At 36.0% G+C, this 21026-nt stretch overlaps 1 protein-coding gene across 1 annotated transcript in view; it reads right to left on the bottom strand.

The window, feature by feature from the left end:
* Nucleotides 1-21026, bottom strand: part of FAF1 (Fas associated factor 1) — a 146867-nt gene that overhangs the window by 66767 nt on the left and 59074 nt on the right. Inside the window, exon 8 of the mRNA XM_030952979.1 lies at nt 3406-3492. Within this exon, the coding sequence (XP_030808839.1) occupies nt 3406-3492 (87 nt within the window). The remainder of the gene's footprint in view (nt 1-3405; nt 3493-21026) is intronic.

Here is a 21026-nt window from a genome sequence, read left to right as displayed (position 1 = left end):
CCTGTTCACAGGGGATAAAGGGATGATGCAGACCCTCAACGTGCCAGCGGCAACACATTTGTCCTGCCTGAAATGTGACTGTTCAGCCCCACAGCAGAGAAACTTGTCAGTGTGCACCTACTGCTGCCCAAACAAGCATCCAGTGGCTCACCTACACCACAGAGCAGTGGAGTTAGCTGATGTGAAATGAGGACTGAAGGTCTGACCAAGCGCAGCACTGTGGGAACAGAGCGCTCCCGGCAGCAGGGGGAGGTGGGATGCTGAGCTCCCCTGGATGTGATCCCTGTGCCTGGGCACAGTTACAACACCAGGCACTTCATCTTCTGGCTTTGCCTCTCTCCCCTTTCCCCTCCTCAAACCTCACCCTAGGAACTTTTACATCTTTTTGATGCAGAAATGCATTCCATTTTGACAAGGTCACCGTCATTACTCACAACAAAGCAGATTTCTCACTGCAGTGCTGAAATGACTAAAAACAATAAACTAATTGAAAAAAAAACCTGTAGCTTAAATAACAAGAAAAAAAAGCAGTAAGAAAGCAACCTCCCTCCTTTCTTCCTCTACTGGGTGTTGTTCTATGCTACCAAAAAACCACTGAAACATCACAGACAACAAATCATCCTACTGAAATAAATCAAAACCCTGACCTCATGGGGAAAAAGGAGTTTTACTGCTAATATGTAAAACTAACACCCAAAAAGTCATCCATACATATTAATAAAATCACAATGTTTCCATGTAAAACCTGTAACTAAAATATCACCTACAGGTGATCTGAGATCTTTTTTTTACAGTGATCACATATTTGAAAATTGCTCATTCCACTTGACTCTAGTGGTAATTACCAGTGGAGTCTAGAAGTTCGGCCAAGAGAGCAAAAAAAAAAATTGAATAAATTTCAGAAATGTTACTAAATTATTCTAGCATCCTCTCATCTTTTAAATTCTGCAATGCTAAGATTATTACAAAAGCCAAAATAAAAATTGAGAACATACTGTGAATGTATTTAAAGTAAATTAAAATTATGGCTTTTTATTTTCTAGGATTATTTTCAAGGCTTCACTGTATCACTTGATGCTATATGTGCAAAAATAGATAAGTTAACATTTTGAATATATTTAAGTTTTACTTACGTAAACGCATTTAAAAAAAAGAGAATGAGTTAAAACTCATCCATTTACCTTGAACTTTAATGAGCAGAACAGATATAATTTGTGGCATTAAAGTTATTCAGGCTCAATAAAAGCTAAAACTTGTCCTTGCTGAATGGTGAAATGAGATTTGCACGGCCTGTGTACGCCTTGTTTCCCACAATCAAACTGTCACAGCACAAAAACATTCTCCTGCATGGGGAGGTTTTGATACCCATTTCCCTGGTGAAAGTGTGAGCAAGATCTGAAAGAGTTATTGACAATTCATACAGTATCCCATATTCCATTAGTAGTACAAGCAGAGAACATATCTTAACTCTGAAGGGAGATGAAGCAACAATGTTTTAAATTACTATTGACTCCACTAAATTTCCTGATAATGTCAGAAGACTGTAGTCTGGCAGGTTCATAAGAGACTCAAGATGATACAGGAATCCAATTATGCCAAGTCTATTTAGTTGTCCTGTTTGCTAAGCCAAAGGTTAACGAGAACTGCACTGAAAAAACCTCCTGTGGTATTACAAAGTATTTCTTATGCTGCATAACATGCAAATGAAAAAGTATTTTAATCAAGTCCTTCTTTAACTCCTTAATTGCAATGGGGTACCCTACAAGACAGCAAATTAAAAACTCATGATGGAAAAAGTGATCTTAAAAATTTGTCACTGAACTCAAGTAATTATTACCAAATATTTCTAATTTGGGGGAAAAAAAGTTCAGATCACAGAAGCATAGATAGTCATTGCTATCATTAAATCTTTATAAATAGTAAGCTACAGCCTCTAATTTTAGACAGAAATTAATTGTATTTTTGTTGGCAACACGCTCCAATCTGTTTACACAGCTGACAAGCTCCAGCGCCACCCGACTCGAGCAGTGAGCTTTGAGGACTCGTCTGCTTCAGAGCAGATGACTCAACATTCACCAATTTCATTAAAGATGAAAAGGGGAAAAATTCACCTGCAACAATGTCACTTGTAAAAAAAGACTTAAAGCAGATTCATGAGTTTTACATATGTGAGGTATCCTATTCAGAAGAAAAGGAGGGGAAAACTACATGAAAACCTAACAGCTGTGGGAAAACAGATTAGAAGTGTTGAGTTTCCAATTCTTTTTTGGGCTAATGTAAACTAATAAAATGTTAAAATGGATCCACATTTCAAAGCCTGTAATTACCACATGACACCATTCTGTTATTTCAGACCTTATGTCTATCAGCTCAGATATGCCCTTGAATACATGGACTGAGATTTATCCACCTTTCTCAAACTTAAATACTGTTTCTGCAAACACCACCACAGCTATACTTTACAAGTACACTGGAAATTCAGACAGCTTTTGCCTTTTAGGGTTATTTTTAATTACCATAAATCCTTGACTCAGAGCAAAAAAAGGAGCAGTGATATTCAAAGAGCAATTCTCCCTTTACAAGGAGAGCAGAAATGGACAGGAATGGCAGATAATGGCAACATGTAAGAAAGCAAACTCCAAATCCATTTGCACTTTATAGAATGATCAGGTTCAATAAAAACTTAATTTTTCTACATTTTTCTCGGGTCACAAAATCTACATACAACCTAACTACATAATTATTTCACCCATTTAGTCATTTTTTAGTGGATTGGCTGGGTTTTTTTCTAAAGAAAGGCAGACCTCACTAGCTGGCACTGGGAACATACTAGCAGAAGGAAACTGAAAGACATGCTGTAAAACACACTGTAAGGATGACCATGCAAGGAAGCAAGACTAATATTTAATGGGATACTGCAGGTAAGTCCCACGATTTCATGAATTTGTGGGCAATTCTGAGTCAGTGGATTCTGTCCCTGGTGGTGACCCCTCACTGATTTCAGCAGGAACAACTCCTGCTCTGAAGCCAGGTAGAGGCTTGAGCACGAACTGAGTGAGCTAATGTGCAGTGAAAAATATCTAGATGTGCACTCAAAGCATACATAAAAATCAGGGCTTTTTGCCTGGAGTTCAACCACTCAATAGATTTCAACTTCCAAAATGCTGTGCAGCCTTGCTTCAGTCTAGAATGGCTGAAATGAAATATGAAACATGCACTGAATCTGATACACAGGAATCATTTCCCTGAGCTGCAGACACCCAAATCTTGAGCATTTGTATCTTCCACACCAAAACACTGAATGTGTGTGATGTTAAGTAAATGCTACAGAGTGATTCCAATCAAAAATCCATGTAAAATCAGCCTTTTCTAGGCAGGAATTAGATGAGAAGCCAAGGAACTCACAGAGTCATCTGTGGCAGAAGAAGGCCAACCCTCCCACAGCTGGTGACGGACAGGGATACTGGTCAGGTCATACACATTCCTCTTCACCTGGAAAAAAAATAAAATAAATCAGAACTTGCTCCAAAAAAGGCAGCCAAAGGGCACTGTTTTCACCACAGCACAAGGCTTTTTATTTTTTCTGGTTATTGTAATTTCATTGATAGATTTAATGCATGGACTATGCAGATAAAAATTTCAATACCATCAGTTTAAAGCTTTCTGAATATAAATATTCCGCACAGGTTGGTGTTTTAGAATCATTAAGATATCTCTCAAGTTTTTCCTAAAACTGGTAAATTACATGTACACATGATAACCTTTATGCTAATATTAGTTTTGTTCAGGAGTTTTTGCAGGGAGACTGACCTGGGAACTACGCTTCAATTAAAAAAAAATTACAACTATATTTTAACTAAAAAAATTGAAACAAGAACACCAAGTCTTTAAGACACAGGATACTGAATATCTATTAGCAACTCAAGTGGACTTCATTTTAGTGCTTCCTCACAGCGTCCTTGATGTCTTTGTAAAGAAATGTTGCTTCATACTGACCCCACAAAAACCCAAAATGTAACAATCCTGACCTGTGTGATCACAAGGACACAGTTCTTGCTGGTTTCGTTTTCTTGCATTAAAAACCAGGACAAACTGTCCCTGTGAAATATTTATTTTTTAGCTACACACCATAAATAGTATTATGTTCACAATATAAAACTCTAAAGTGCACTGTTTTTAAATAACAAGTGAAACTTATTTACAGAAACATGAGATCAATAGGACTACATAATATTGTTTTCAAAAAGCCTTCAGAAGTAAAAATAAATAACTCGGAAGTCACATTCCTCAAATTCCCTTTTAATTCCAAAGCACAACAGAAAGGCATTATGAAAAAAACAGTATTTCCCTTCTTTCATTAACTCATCTGTAACTGCACTGAATTCAATAACATTCCTCTGCTATTCTAAGCTTGAAAGGCATGCTCGGGGTAAAGTGTTATGTTGGTATAAAGCACAATGCCAGACTGATGTGCTGGACAAAAGTGATCAAAGTTGAAGTAATTTTAGCCAAGGCACAAGTATTCTGCTGCATTATTCTAGCAGAATGACATCTGTTGAGCAACTCGTCGCAGAATAAACCAGTTGTTCTAGGCAGGCCTGGCTGGGTAGGGGACCATGTAAGACTGATTATAGTAATGTTTGATTAAACAAACTGCTTGAGTTAAGATCATAACTGGATTTGGAATTCATGCCAAAGTAGTCCTCTTTCAAACAACAAGCCACAATCAATTATTTAAGATAAAATAAGCTTGCTTTTAAATAATGATTTAATTTTTGGTTTCTTTGATAATTAGAACACTGTTACGAAAGCAGGCTGTAAAATGTTTTAGAGATTAGAATATTTACCAATTGAGTACTGAAAACCGTTTTTCTTCATTAACTGACCTAATTTATGAAAGCAGACTGTAAAATGTTTAAGAGATTAGAATATCTACCAATTGAGTACAGAAAACCCCTTTTCTTCATTAACTGACCTAATTTCAGTTTTAACTGAAAAAATTCCATGAGGAGGAAAAAGTTCTAAAGATTTCTATAAAGCAGAACTGTGAACTACTCCTTCACTGGGCCAATAAAAATCTACAGCCACACTCTTCACACAACTGAAAACAGCCCAGTAAATGGACAAAGTCTGTGTTAAGGATTTTACTTATAAATTCACTTGGCATTGAGAGGAGGACCGAAATCTTTATGGTGTAAAGCAAACTCTAAATTGCAGTGCCATCCACTGAGCTACATTTATTGGCAAACTTTTTGGTCCTGCACTTTTGATCAGTTTGAAATACAAATTGGTGGCATTGTCTTTGTGCAGCTCAGAATGTCTTTTCATAATGTTCAGATGCCATGGTGACTGGCACATTACTATGGCAGCCACCCTTCAGATTATCATCTCCAGAATATAAGAGATCATTTAAAAACAAATCAAAGGCATATCTATTTGGTTTCACTACTCAACTGTAAACAGTATCAATACAACCATTTAAATAAAAAAAAGAATAAAATAACCCATATATTTCAGATGCAGTCTTACTTGGAAAATCATGTATAATTCCTGCATAATGCCCTGCCTTGCAGTTTTACATTGATGCTGGAAAACCATGTGAAGTTTTACCTTCAGCTCATTTTCACTAGTTTTAGAAGGGAGTTAAAATATTAAACAACTTCTAACATTTTAAGAAAACCCATATGTCAAAGTAGCCAACACACTCAGAAAACTTCCCAGACAGAGGCAGAGTGTTACCTTCCTATCTTTCACTGGTTTCTTTAAACAGATGAACATGTTGCTTTGAAAGAAAGGTTAAACACAAAAGATACACTTTGTTTGCAGATATGAAGCTAATCCAACATTCAAAGTCCTGCCACATTCATATTAGTAAGGATAAAGTGAAGCAAAATGTACCAAAGGGCAAAAAGTCTATACCAGGTACTGTGATGACAACAACCTTCTGGTGATTGCACTGAGCAGGAATAAGTAGCTATTTTCTCATCTCTGAATTAGAAAAATCTGAAACCTGCTCTCAAGAAACAAAGACCTAACACTTACTAAATAATTTCAAAAATTAAATTTATGCTGAATCATTGAAGAACTCTCATGCCTGAATCTGTATCTTTGAATCACAACAAATCACAACAAAGTTTAACAGTAGTTTCCCTCAGGCTGTTTTCAGCTTATGCAGGTACAAAGTTAAGTGAAATAATGTACATAATGAACTTTTGTTAGTCTTATTATTAAATATAATTTATGCAAAGCTGTAAATTGGCTGAGATGCTAAAGACTGTTCCAGGCACATAGGCAGCATGAAAGACAGTGCAAAAATGAGTGCATGAAAGGCAGACAAAAGGAGCAATAAAGTCAGAGGACTGTGAGGAATGTGGAATGTGAGTTGGGGGACGCAGCGAAATGAGATCAGATGCAGACAGTCCAAGGTTGCATGGGGCACTGATGGTACAGCAGAAATCTTGACTTTGACATTGGAACAGAGAAGAAGAACCAAATTTAACCAAAATTTTTAGGGGACAGCAATGATATGGATGGGGCAGTGCCAGGGAGAACTCCAAAGTAAGCAAAAGCATTTTGGTGAACAAAGATGGAAAGAAAGGAGGGAAATCTAGCTGAAATGACAGGCTTAAAGATTATAAATTAAAGCCTTTAACATCTCTGCCAGGCAAAATTCCAACAGATAGAAAAGGGCACTGGGAATCTGGCAGGAATGGATGGGAAGCAGGGGCAGAATCAACCAAGTTTCTAAGTGTGGAGAAGCATCAAAGGTAATACTATGGTGAATTTGAAAAGATAATGATGTTATCAACAGCTATGAGCAAAAATTGGTTAGATAAAAGGGTGATTTCAGTTAACTGTGGACCAACAAGAATTATTGAAAATATAGAGATGCAAAACTAGACAGAAGGAATTTCTGAATCAGCACCTCTGCCACAACCTATTGCAATAGATTTGGTCCACAGTAACAGAAGACACAACACACAAACTGGAGAATTAGGAAGGAAAATGACAAACCAAAACAAGTAATCCATATTTAAAGTGTTCTTATAGCAGAGAAAAAGGATTTGCATTTTATCAGGAAGAGGATATCACCAGCCAAAGGAGAAACCAAATTTCTTAATTACTTTATTTAAAAGTAATTTTTAGCCAGCTCCCCACAGGTGGGACATATTCACATATACTAAAGCAGTGCACTGTGTGAGCCACTACTAACACCCAAACCACAACTCTCAGGTTACTTTACCCAAGACTCATTCAAGGGAAAGGTTCTAAGTCAGCTGCACTCACAATTTTGCTTGTGTCCTTATATTTCCAATACATAATGCAATAAACTACACTATAACATAAAAAACCAAAGGCTATTTAAATCATCAAATTTTAATTTTAGTTTAAGTCTTACTTTAGAAGTAATAGTGCAATTCTAAAGACATCAAATTATAACCTGCATCTCCTTCTAGCAGCTGACTGCTAGAAGTTTAAATTACAGAATGCTTCCAGTTAATGAATTAAGATGTCAGGATTGGGCTATTTTTAAATAACAGCATCTGCTTCTCGCAGATTTTATACCACTGAAGGTCTCTAAGGAAGGCTCACTATGCTATTTACACTTACACATATTCAATTCACTCTGTTGTAATCTAAAGGAAAAAAAATACACTTCCAATGTAAATGTTTAAAATCTATACTGAATGCAAACAAAAAACCTCACCTGCCCAAGTCTATCAGCCAAAAGTCAGCCATGATTCAGCACTTTTCTAAAATGCACAGGAACTCCACTGTGTGTTTTATTAAAATACATTTTCTAATTAATTTTTTATTCCATGTATCTTCCTTTAAATTACTATTTTTGCTTTTAATATCTCTGAAAAAATTCGTCAGCATTTATTAAGTTTTCCCACTTAGTAGGCTAAAGCTTAGAAACCTTGTTTCTTGCTTAATGCAGAATAGAAATGCATTCTATTCTAACATAATTGATTTTAATTCAATGTCCAAATGACATTACTTGCTTATTCTATTATGACAAGTAAAACAGAAACAAATTAAAGTACCAAAACATACATAGCTCATGAAAGTAGGGTTCTCCTCCCTCTCAGGACTGTTTCCTTTTCAAATTAAAAGCAATATGCAATTTCAGGCCTTCCCAAAGGGCCCTAAGAGAATCTGAATGTCCTTTGTAGATCAGGACAAAGCAGAATTCAACATAAATGCCACTAATGCATCCAACTTTAAAGTGTATGGAACAGTGTTTGAACCCAAATAAATCCAATTTAAACTATGTCAAAAATGGGTTGCATTGTACTGTAGCATTCAATAAATACTGGGTCATTAAAAAGCTCAGTGAAATTGTTCCAATTAACTCAGATGTGGAAAATAATGTGCAATTTTTTGGTGACATTTTGCTGATAAGAGTTCAAAAAAGAGAAGATTATATAATATTAATCAGGGAGCAAATGTATTTTCTGATGTTTCCAATTCTAATTTAGAAGACAGTTTGAAGTGCATGAATCTTGCCTGTTGTGGTTGAAAAGGTGGAGTAAGAACTTCATGTACCTAGAGATTAAATGAATATTTTAATGTAAACACCACGTTCAGTTTTGAGAGATGAGACAAGGAGAAACTGGTAACTACTTTGACAGATCAAGGTAAATGCAAAGTTAATGTAGTACTTGGCTATTATGTATTTTAAAATGGGAGAGGGAGGAAAACTTTCAGGAGAAAGAATCTGTAAGCAGACAGTAACCTTAGTAGAGAGATGACTCACCAAAGCAGTTTAGTAAAAACATCTCATTTAGGAAAACAAGGCACTAAATATGAGGTATTAGCATCACTTCCAGAAAGGGATGTGGATTCTCTACTCCCCAGCCAAGCACTTGTAGCCTCACTCCCCCAGATTCACATCCATCATAATGTGTCATCAAACTAAATCCAAAAAACCCCTATTAATTCTATTTCATTTATATAAATTCTTGATGACTACAGCTACTCCAAATAACTTCTGTGAAATACTACTGGCAGACTTTAAATGTTCTAAATGCAGAAAATAAACTAGTTTTTCCTTAGCTAGCTGGCTGTGCCCTGTCCTCTTGTCCTACAGCTTCCATGGTGACACACCTTCCATGACACCATCTACTCACTTCACAGCCTCACTGAGCAACTGCATTTCTGAGCTGTAACACTCATTCTGATAATTTTTGAAATTTTTGTCAACCAGGAGTTATCAGAACTTCATCCAGTTTGGGAATGACCAGGTTATTTAAAAATTCATGAAGTATAATAACACCTAAGATTCACTACACTTTATAAGCTTTTGTAAAGAAGTGTTTGGCAGTTACCTTTCAGCAATAGAAGTAATATTGTGAATAAATTATTTTCATAGATTTCACAATTATTCATACTTCATTATCTCCTATTTCATTAATTTGAGCTCCTATTTTAAACCTCTTTCAAACCAACCATTCTTGGATGTAATTTGACCTTTTTTAATGGATCTGTGCCAAGAGTGCATCTCACATTACAGCCTACAATAAAATGGCTTATTAGGCAATACTAGCATAATTTTGGTTAAAACCTGCAAATTTTGAAACAGAAAATAGAAGTAAGGTTACAGCTAAATTTTACTGAATCTTCTGATGTGTGAACTTCTGATTGCCTCATGCAATACATATATATATATATATATGTGTGTGTGTGTGTGTTTAAATATATAAATATATACACATACTTACAACACAATCTGAACACGAGTGCCCCAAGCACGAGATGTTCCCTCAAATGCTTAGCAAGATACTTTCCCAACCTCAGCTTCCTATCCAGACAATTTTGAGAATTAATCTGAGCTCTCTTCAAGCTACCAGATGCTACTTTTTGCCACTGCTTTGGATCAGCCTTTTCATGGGCTGATGTTAAGGTGGCAAATGTTAAGTACATTTACCATGTTATATTATACACTATATTAAAATTCTATACACAGCTGATTGTCTTTAAAATATAAGTTTAGTTCTCAATGCCTGTTTTCTGACAGCACACATGCATGCTTTAATTCTGTAAAACAAAGAAACCCCTTTGCTGATCTCCACCTTTAAATCCCTAAAATCAGCTATCCTTCTAGAGCAGCATTACTGCTAAATGCAAGGTACAATCTTCTGAACTTGATGCTGAAGTTCCAGGGTGCTGCTATATGGCCTGCACTGTGCAAAGGTTCAGCTCACATAATTATCATTATTCATTGCTTGTAGTGCCTAGGAGACCTAATTGTGATAATCCCCTCTGAACTTTAAACTGCATGACCCTTTGATTTTTTTAATAGAAGGTTAAAAGAAGAAACAAATTCCTATAGAAGGAGAAGGGAAAACACATTCTTAAGAAATTGGGGCAAGAGACATGAGTATTTTTAAAAAATCATTTTAGCAGCACACAAGCATGAGTTTGAAATGGGGTATGAAAGAATTAAGAGTGTGAGCTAGCTGTGACATTAGAGATTGAAAGGAAGATGTGATTAGGGTTAAAAGAGATCAAACAACAAAGACTTACTGCCAAAACAATTTTACAAATGTATTTGAAAACGCCTTACTAACACTTCTACTAACAAAACAAAACTACTGATAATACCTCAAGTTTGTTTATTTGCTTGTTTGATTGTTTGAAATGCACTGACACAGAAAAGACATATTTTGAAGTCCTAGCTTGTTTTTCCATTCAGAAGGAATGGTCATTTGAGAAAATACCACTTATTAGCTTCCTAAATGACCCAACTTTTACCTGACCTCTATGCACATGATGAAAGACAAAAGGCAACTGCTCCTCAGGCATCCATTACCACATCACCATCAACAGGCAAAACATTCAGTTGCAATATGAAGGGTAAATGCAGTTTCTAATATTTTTACCCCCAAGGTCCCAATTCCAGTTGATTTTATGTCCTGAAATGTCCTGAGATTGCCAAACACTTTGACGCTTATTGATCATGAAGTTAAGTATGTGCCAAGAGCATTAACTTTGATCCAAGCTATTCAAAATTGGTATGAAAACACAATTTCAACTATTAAATATAAATTCTGTCCATCCTAACATCTCTACTCCACTGGGTAATGGTAAAATATGAACTAAAGCTGGGAAGTAAGACAAAATCTCCACGTCTGGTGGGGCCTGGTCCCACCCTGTCCACATCACTTGTGCATATTTTCAGTTACAGCACAGTGATTCTCGTGGATATAGTCAGGCTCCCACTCAAAAGGACATTAAAGATTGTTTCTAAGGTCTGAATCATCACTAGAAATAAAAGAGAGAGTCAATGTGACTCTTGCAGTGGAAAGATCTGTCACCTTTTCACAGCTGTCATGTTCAAATGAACAAAAAAAATGTAGGCAGATGTATTTCTAGTCAAACATCCACATCTTCATTTAAAAAGTAACTGGTCTGCAACAGCCCAAGTGTAATAAATCCATAAATTGGTCTTTGGTCACTTCCCTACTTGGGAATATTCAGGGGTTTCAAAAGTAATCACTCAATCCAATGAATGGTAGAACAAATGGTCATTTTAGGAACTAGTAAGGAGAAGAATGGAAGTTAAAGATCCAATTCTTACTGTTTAATCATAGATACATATAGGGGGAAAGAGGGAAAAAACCAAAACTTAATCAAAAAACTCCCACTTACAAGTTTCTTTTCACTTTGGTTCAATGAGAGAAGGAATCCTATCACCTCCCCCAAATCTCAGATTATGACTCCAAGAAATACTCTCCTGAACACATTTCACTGATTAACAGTATCCTCCACTCCTACCCAACTACATTTCAATATAGAAACTGATTCAGTTTCAGTCTTAAAAAATGCATAAACCACATTTGCTTCAGAGCAAGCCTTATTTTAAGTGATAAGCCTATCCATTTTGGTGTAAGAAAGAGAACATCACAAAATCAGTATTTTCTCATCTGCTTTTACTTGTTTTCTAGACAATCAATAAAATAAACCTTTGGGAGAGGACATATTTTCTTTCTCCTAGAGACAACATAAAATCTATTCCAAATTTTTGTAAATGGTCAATAATTATAAAGTATTCACAAATGTACACATTATATGAAAAATAGTTTAATCTATCAACTTTGAGAAGCTAAGTACCACAGTCATGCAGAGAGTTGGGAAGCACTTTCACATACAGAAATTCTCCAATACCTCTCCCTTCAGTGTTTTACTTCTCTCTTCCCTCCACTTTTACACTTAAAGGTCACAGCAAACCTGCTGCTCAGTAAGGAGAGATGGGCAGACTCACCCTGCAGCCCTTTTATTCCTAGGAACAGCACACAAGGTGCATCTAGAAAGGAAGATGAGCCACAGATATAAAATGTCTTGTGCATTACATCGATTTTCCAAAGCAAAAATTCTGTGCAAGGTGCATTTTCTCTGAAGATTCTCTGGTATTAGCACCAAAAAAAGAAGATGGGTCATCCAGAAACCCATCAGTAATTCAAGTGCTGACTTCCTTGGTTCACTTCAGTTGTTGGTATCAGGTATTTGACAGTGAAAGCTCTGTAGGATGTCAGCTTAAAGTAAACTGTGACATCTTTTCTCAGTCACTGTAACTATGAATTTAATAAATTCTTTGATGTGGTTGTATTTGAATAGGTATTCTATTAATGTTATTCTGAATTCAAGTTAAACTATAAAACAATGTTCATTGAGCTGTCAGTCAAATTTCTACTAACAAAAACATTTCTGGGTGCTTCCTCCATTTCATCCTTGTGTCTACCAAATCAAAACTTCTTTAGGGGTTCTTATACTGACAATATTCAGAAGTAAATTGAAATTGATTTCTGCTTTAACAGTGGAAAAGAATTGCTGACAAACCTTCACAGTGGGTTTTAAGAATATTAACCAACACACATCAATTACAAATACAGTTACTAATATTGCTACATTTAAGATATATGCATGTAAGGTGCAGATTATACTATTAGCAGCTCTCCTATATACACATACAATTTTAGAAAGAGAATTCAGTCTATTTAGCAATTCACTAACAAAGCTATTCCTTAGCTCATCCCTGCCATAACCTGCTCTATTCAGAAACATATGGGAAAAGACATTAAATAACCAGTGAAAACCATGGACTTCTGGTATTAGTGCTACACATTGCATACCCCTATTCATTATTCCACCTCCCTTGTTTAATCTATCATTAAGACTCAGTGACCCTACACTAAATTTAAAGCAGATCCTTCCTTCCTCCCATGCCTAAATTCACATACTTTTCTAGTTGGGGATGCCCTCAAGTATTAGCCACTCTACAGGGTTTCTCTAATCTCAGCTCTGAACTATGTTGTGCTATAGAAGCAAGAAATTGCTGGTTTACATCTTTAACTATGGAATCTTCCACCCAAAAAATCCCCTCCTTTACTTAATAAGATAGAGGAAAATCTTTCATGTAGAACATATTTAACATGTTTAAAAATGATATATTTTCTTCTCTATGATGTAGAATAAAAGTTGTAAAGTATATTATTTTAAAGCACTGCTTCCCTGAACTTGTGTCCCAAATATAATTGCATTGAAAACAATTTTAAAGCTTTCAAAATTTATTGTTACATTGTAGAAAAGCTAGATCTTTATTTGTATCCAAAATCAATATGAAACAGGTTTCTAATAAACAATTTTTTTAAAAAATAAAGCAAGAGGATGACCAAATACCAGATATTTGACTTGCTTTTGTTTTTTAACATAGGAACCAAAACCATACAAAAATATTAAAATCTCGACCTCTCTCTTTTAACTGACAGGTTTCAGTGTAACAGTAATGGCAGTACAGGTGAAAACATACCATGAGTTTTCTGAGTGAGGGACAAGAATCTTTACTGTTGCCATCTATAGTATTTGCCAACTGTAGCCCTGCCTTCCTCTTCCACAAAAAGGTGAACATTAATCTGCACCACAATTTTAAAAAATTAAAGATACTAAGACTGTGAGTGAATCAGAGATGAAATTCCATTGAGTTGACAAAATAAGTCAGGCAAAGGTACAATCCAATACAGATTTTTATGTCTACCAAAAGAAGCCATACAAATTTGTTTTGGTTGCCTGAGTAGTACTACTTTTAGTGTATTTAAAAATGTTTAACCACATTTCCTCAGAAAATAGAATTAAGTTGAAAAAAGCAGCTGCAGCCTGGCCAAATAGCCCAAATTGCATTCTCTCTGGCTCTTTTTTCTTTCCTTTAAGTCTTTTCCCCAAACAAGTCAGTACTTGAACAATTATGTATGAGTCGTATGTACTTGTAGAATACAAAAAGGTGATGGGAAAAGCAAATTAGTAAGGTTCAAATTGTCATGTTATCAGATAACAGAAAAATATTAGGAACAGTTAAAATAAACACACCAAGCCAAGAGCAACACTAGAAAACCTGAAATCTAAGTTCTACACAGGTGCAGACATGGGAAGATGAAGGGAAAGTGTTACTGGAGAATGAAAATAAACAGTAACTGTGAACTCTATGGATCAGTTTGAAGACGAAAATTATCTGGAAGCCTCTCAAGTGAAGAACTTCTTTTTACAAACAGCAGGACTTTCATGAAGAAAAGAAGTGCTGCTAAGGCCCCAGTCCTGCAACCTCTGGTTCAGGCATTTTTCCTGAACTGGACTGGCTTTCAGACCTGGACTGCCTAAATCAAAAATACAAGCAGTTTACAATATTGAAGTCTACAATATTGAAATCACATTTTCCTTTAGAATTCCAAAATATTAGAAGAAAACTACATTATCTTGTCCCTCTAAGAGAAGTGCACACCTCAGTCTCTCTCAATGCAACGAGTTCATTTACTGTATCTTCAACAGCAGCCACCCTCATGAATAGTCTGGTCTGAGCAACCCAGAAGCACACTAAGCTCTTCCAAAAAATGATGGAAGAGTCATTATTTCTTGAATATACTACCAAATGCAATTTCATTAGTGTTTGACCAAAACACTACAGGAGTTACCTCTTCTGCAGATTCCACTCACAAAGCTCACAATTCATTTGATGCAGAACAACAGAAAACTTAATGATCACTTCAGAAAATGGGCTAATATAAAGCTATTCTGACGATTTTCACTATTCAATTGTGCAAACTTGTCATCTCACTGAAATGGAAAGATTTGAATAAAGGTCAACTTAATTAATTAAACATATGTATTATTTTCTCCACACTTTTCTGTCTTACCTTGACATGCAATTCTATATCTATTAAATAAGCAGTAAATAACCTTGACATGCAATTCTATATCTACTAAATATGCAGTAAATACTATTCCATTTAATGAAAAAAAAAACGTTAAATTACAGATCTGTGAATCTCAGTAACTCATTTCCCCAAAACATCTCCAATATGGCACAGAAAAAACATAGTCTTCATCAGAACTCCTTTAACTAAAACTAGAAACTATGTATTACAAAACAAGATTTGCAGACAACAAATATTAAGATCTGAAAAGATCTATTCGGCTCAAATTAACACATTCCTAAAAATCAAAGCAAAATTCATCCTCACTTTCATTCCTGTTACAGAATTGTCACCTCAATAGCCAATAAAAAGAAAGAACTAATGAGGTATTTCAGTATCTCCCAAAGAAATATTTTCAGCTCTGTTTTTCTTTTAAGTGCTTGAAAGGAAAAGAGTAATGAATTGCTCCCACACAGTCTTTTTATTATTCTGTTATAGCAACAAGAGAGTTACACTGAGTCTTTATCTTTCACATAGTCCCAGGTATTTTTTTGTCTCACTGCAACAATGACAAAGGAAGCAGACCAGGAAGAACAGTTATTTATCAGCACCAGGGAGGTGCTGCTTGAAGCAGCAAATGTCTTTGTTTCTACTAATGGCTAACAGGGTGAGATGACAGATTTACTGGGTAACTAAGTGATATCTGAGAGCTCTGCACTAATATCCAGACAACAATCCAATATACCTTGGAAACAAGTTTCCACAATAGACAAGGATCTAGACTTCTACCAAAAACCAGGTCATTCAGCTGTATCCTGCAGTTTCCAGGACTACTACTCTCTTTCAGGACGAACATCCCCTGCTGGAGACAAGCAAGCATCCTCTGGCCCTGAAATCATCCACATTCATCAATGGGACCATGGATTTGAGATGGGGAAGAAAAATCTGTTAAAGTCCAGCAATAACAAGCTGGAAACTTGAGGAAAGAACTGAGATTTCACTGGTTACTCACCTGCACAGAGACTATGCCCTGGACATAAAGTGTTTCAAACAGGACCATGAAATCATAATCACTTCTCTCATGCTCTACATGAGAATGCTTAGAAGAAAATTAATTAGAGGCACATCCAACAGATCAATCTATATAACAAGCAGGCTAAAGAGACTTAAGGGCTTGAATAGATTCATCAGCATTTTTTTTGGTGTATGTGGGAATAGATCAGCCTTGAGTAACTACAACCTGGACAGTTTTGAAGATATCCTCCCAGCCTGCTCCTTAGAAATTTTCCAAATCAGTGGGACCCACGACCCTTAGGCAATCACACAGATGCAGAAGAAGGGAAATTGGCGTTTCCTGACAGGCCAAAGAAAGAGAGAAGTCAGGAGTCTGATCATTTATTAAAGTGTGATCACCACCATGACACTGTGGTGTGTGAGGCTTAAGCACACAAATACCAATATCAATTATCACTTACCAATAGCAGCTGAAAAATATTTCATAAAGAGCTTGTGATCCTGCCAGTGAGCTGGCACTTACTCACCAATCACCAGAAAAGGGTCAGAAAGCTATGGATCTATCCAGTCACATGGAAGGCAAGACTGATGACAATAAATTTGGGGAATTTAAGTTGCAGACTTGTGTTTTTAAGCAACACATGCAAGAACAGCAGTCCTGACTCAGTAAGAACCAAAAACGTTGAGTTACAGTGCACACAGACAGGAATCTGGCACAGAATGACCTCCTTCAGCAGCAAAACCAGCTCAGTAACATTAAAACTCTCCACATGAATGCAAAAATAAAGGCTTTTTGGAAATTTTTAGATACTTTTTAAGACACTTTTTTTTGACACTTTTAAAGATAAGTATCATCATCTATTTTGCATATTTCAAACAGTTCCTGTAAATTCCTTTTCCCTTCAAATAAGAGGCCATTACTAAAGCCCAATGGATCAGAAGTCCCAGAAAAGGTTTGCCTGCAGATGTGTCATGAAAACAAATTCCTGAAAAGCAACAGGAAAACACATGGCAGGGATGGCACAAAGCCAACAAAAAGCTAAAGAGCTGCTGGTCATGGTGTCACAGCAACAGGCATTTTAAATTGTAATTCCAGAGCAGGAGAAATTGCTGGAATCTGTCACCAAAGCTACGCAGAAAATGGAGAGATGAGATTGGAAGGGAATTAAGTCATCTCTTTCCAAAATTTTCAAAACTGCTTGAAAGTATGGACTGAGAGATCAGCTACTAAATGGAAGTTCAACTATGGTGGCTTTGGCAGTGACGATAACCCAAGGACTCTACCATGATTTGCAAGGAAGTTGTGGAAGCTGGAAGTCATTCAAAGACATCTGCAGTTAGTTCTGCCACACATCTCTGACCTTGTTGTAGACTCTGCAATCATGGAATCAACCTATGCCTGAAGAAAAACCCTCAGTCACCCACTGAAATTCAAAAGTTCAGTTATGTAAGTGATGAAAAAAAAATCCTGTTTCTAGATTTTGGTATACAGGCAATGTCAGAAAAACAGGAAGTTTCTGGTTTTATCATCACCTCTTTGAGACTGACATCCCAGATCTGATCCGTGGAAATAGGTCATTAAAAGACTAGAATCTGGGATTGAGATTTTGAGGATATGCTAATGTCACATTATCTTTAAAATGCTCACAATTGCATGAGAGACATTAGCCTTGGGAAAGATGTAAAATTACTCTGTAAGAAAGCTGCAATGCCACCCAAGTAAACAAGATGAACAGTAGAAATTACAACTTTACCCTTTTGTTTTTCAGTATCTGCCTCTGATTCAGAAGATCTTAAGGCATTTTTACCAAGCAGGGATAGAGGAGGACAGAAATGCACATTTCAGAATAAAAACTGTGTAGAAATACTTGCAAATTAAATGCCTCTTTTTACTTTCATCAGAGCTTTCCTTTCAAAAAAGAATCAATAAAGCTTCAGAAGAGTAAATCATGTGCAGTTTGCTCTTCCTGCATCAGCATCAGTGCCAATTAAATTCTGAACCTTAAATCTTTATTGTTTCCTATTAGCTGCTAACTAGAAGGAACACAGTGATTTTCTGAGATCCCAGGCTGAGACTTGCCACAGCAGCAGTTAGAAAAAAAATGATCTTGTTTTGACTTGTCTGCTGGGTAAACTTGACATTGAAGCTCCATGGTGGAAAATAAATACATAATACCAAGATGTTAATTTTACAGCAACACTTAACTCTTGTGACCACAATTAACACTCAGGGAGGGGAAAAAAAAAAGCCATTGACAGGTCTGCCTGGCTCCTGCTTCTGCACTGCTTCCCAGGCTCCCTCTCAGCAGTGGCTCAGCTCCTGCACAAGCCAGGCTGGCACTGACCCCAGGGGCTGCCTTCAAAGCAGCACGAGGGGAGGGAGAGGGGAGCAGGATGGCAGGGAGGTAAAAGCAGCTGTCAAATGACATTGACTCCCAGCTAGGATCCAAAACAGAAGTCTAAGAGCAAAGGGCTGCTGAGAACAGCTCATCCTCTCCTCCTCCCTCTCCCAGCCTCAAGCTCTAGGAACACTTCTAGGAGGGCAGGACATGAATGAGTTCCAGAGAACAGCAACAGTTTTGTGGGAACCACCTCCTATTTCTGAGGCAGGATTTGCCTTAGAATTATGATGCTACAAGGTCTTCATTTTTTATAATATGACCAAAATGGTGCATTTTTGGGAATAAAGCTACATTTGTTTTGCATCAACACTGCCCCAAATCCCTCATTCCACTGCCTGAGAGCACAGAACCACTATTGCAACACTGAACTTCTCCAAAATACCATGAACCTCATGATACAGTACTCTTAGATCTTTTCCAGAACAGTGACATTTATCACTACACTGGAAAAAGAACTAAAAGAAAACCCCAACAAGTCATAATTTTAACAGTGGAAGAACATGGATATCATGGGTAGAGAAATTAATAGTGTCAGCATGTTGCTATTTATGATATGAATATTAAACTTTCTAGTAATTTCTAATATATCAAGGTATTACTTTCTAGCAATTCCTAATACTACACTTAAATTGCCAAGCAGTCAAAGAAGAACGTGCAAAACAGACTTTTTTTTATCCTATTCCAACTGCATTACAGTAAGCTGGCGATGATTCACATATGGGAGAACAAAAGCATGCAAGGAATTAAGAAACAGATTTTAAAAAGCCTGAGAAGCTTTTTTTTTTTTTGGTGGGGTTTTTTTTTTTTTCTTTTTCTTTTTTTGTCTGTGGAACCATCCAAGGACAAAGGACGGATCCAAAGTCCTTTTGGTTGAAGAAGAAAGTCATCATGGAAAGAAATCCCTGAGGGGACACTAAAACCTTGAAGAACAGCTTTTTTTACCTACTAATGTAATAAAGATAACAATTTGCTGCAAGAAATCAATAAAGACTATGGAATCAAAATGGCAACCTCAAGAAAGGCCAAATAACTACTGACCAAACCCAACTAGATTCAAGGACATAAATGCCTATCAAACCTTAATAATTAAGTAATAAATCCCTTTAAATCAATATATTTGGAAGACTAATTCAAAATTACTTAAGAAACAGATAACACTCAATTAAAATACAGAGCACATAATATGTAAACACCAAGCACAAAAGTTTATTAATTGTTATATACTTCTCATGTATTTGCACTACACTCATATTTCAAATGCAAATATTAATTTGGAGAGAAATACCTACTGTATATGCACACACTGAAACAGTTTGCTCAGCTATACTGCATCAATGGTTGTTTGACAAGTTAGAGCATCACAAGCTGCTCATTTACATATTCAGCTACTCTCTCTGGTTTTTCCTTGAGAATAAATTAATAAAACAGATCCATACTAACAGCTTCTCCTCTCAACCACAAGCATACTCTCAGTTATGCAAATTCAGTGTATAAAATGTATACCAACAAAATGACATCAAAAATGTAAAAATAATTCCTGTCTAATTCCTAAGAATGTGTAATATTTTTAACTATGACAATTAACACCTGCAATAAAGAATTAGTTGATAGAAAGAATTTCCATTACATAGTCACATAATAATTAGTGAAAATGCAGTCTCTGAAATATTAACATGCACTATACTGACACACAAGCATAGCTTTCAAGTATAATTCAACACACAAACATTCTGCAAAAACAGCATAAAAAGAACGGTACTTTAAAAGTTTCCGACTCACAGTATATTTTTTCTGTATTGCATTGTTAGGACAAAATAGTACTTAAAAAAGTTAGGCCAGATATAGATATTTCATTTAAACAAGTAGAAATTAAGAAATTCATAAAAGCTGTTTTCATTAAAACCTACAAAATTCAATAAAGCAGAGGATGAAAGGCAGAAATCAGAAAGCAGTACAAAAGAAACATGTATGTGAGCAAGCAAAAAAATTAAAGAAACAGAAGGAAAAAAAACTGAAAAAGAAGATGAAAAATAAGAAGAGAAAAAGACACTGTTTACTAAACAAGCAAAAGGACCTATAGAGTTAAAAATTCAGTTGGGTGACTGTAGATTTTGTAAGCCATGTCTGAGTGATCCTAGATCTGACCTAAAAACTGACACAAGGCAAAAGACACAAAACGAGAACTGAAATTGATTTTCAGTTCTCATCTGATACCAATGTTGTGAGACAACAGATGCTTATTTCAGACTATGCTAAAATTATCCTCTACTTCAAACAGTTTGCACTTAGGCTGCAGAACAAACATTTAATCTCCAAGTTTTATTGTTCCTCACTTCAAACTGATCTTAAGAAAGAAAATTAACAAGACACAATGCTAATGTAGTTCTCTAAGGGGAAAACTGTTTCTTTTTTGGGTATATAA

The sequence above is a fragment of the Camarhynchus parvulus genome, chromosome 8 (genome assembly GCF_901933205.1).
Source record: "Camarhynchus parvulus chromosome 8, STF_HiC, whole genome shotgun sequence".
NCBI classification, from domain to species: Eukaryota; Metazoa; Chordata; class Aves; order Passeriformes; family Thraupidae; genus Camarhynchus; species Camarhynchus parvulus.
This window is presented reverse-complemented; position numbering and strand designations above follow the sequence as displayed.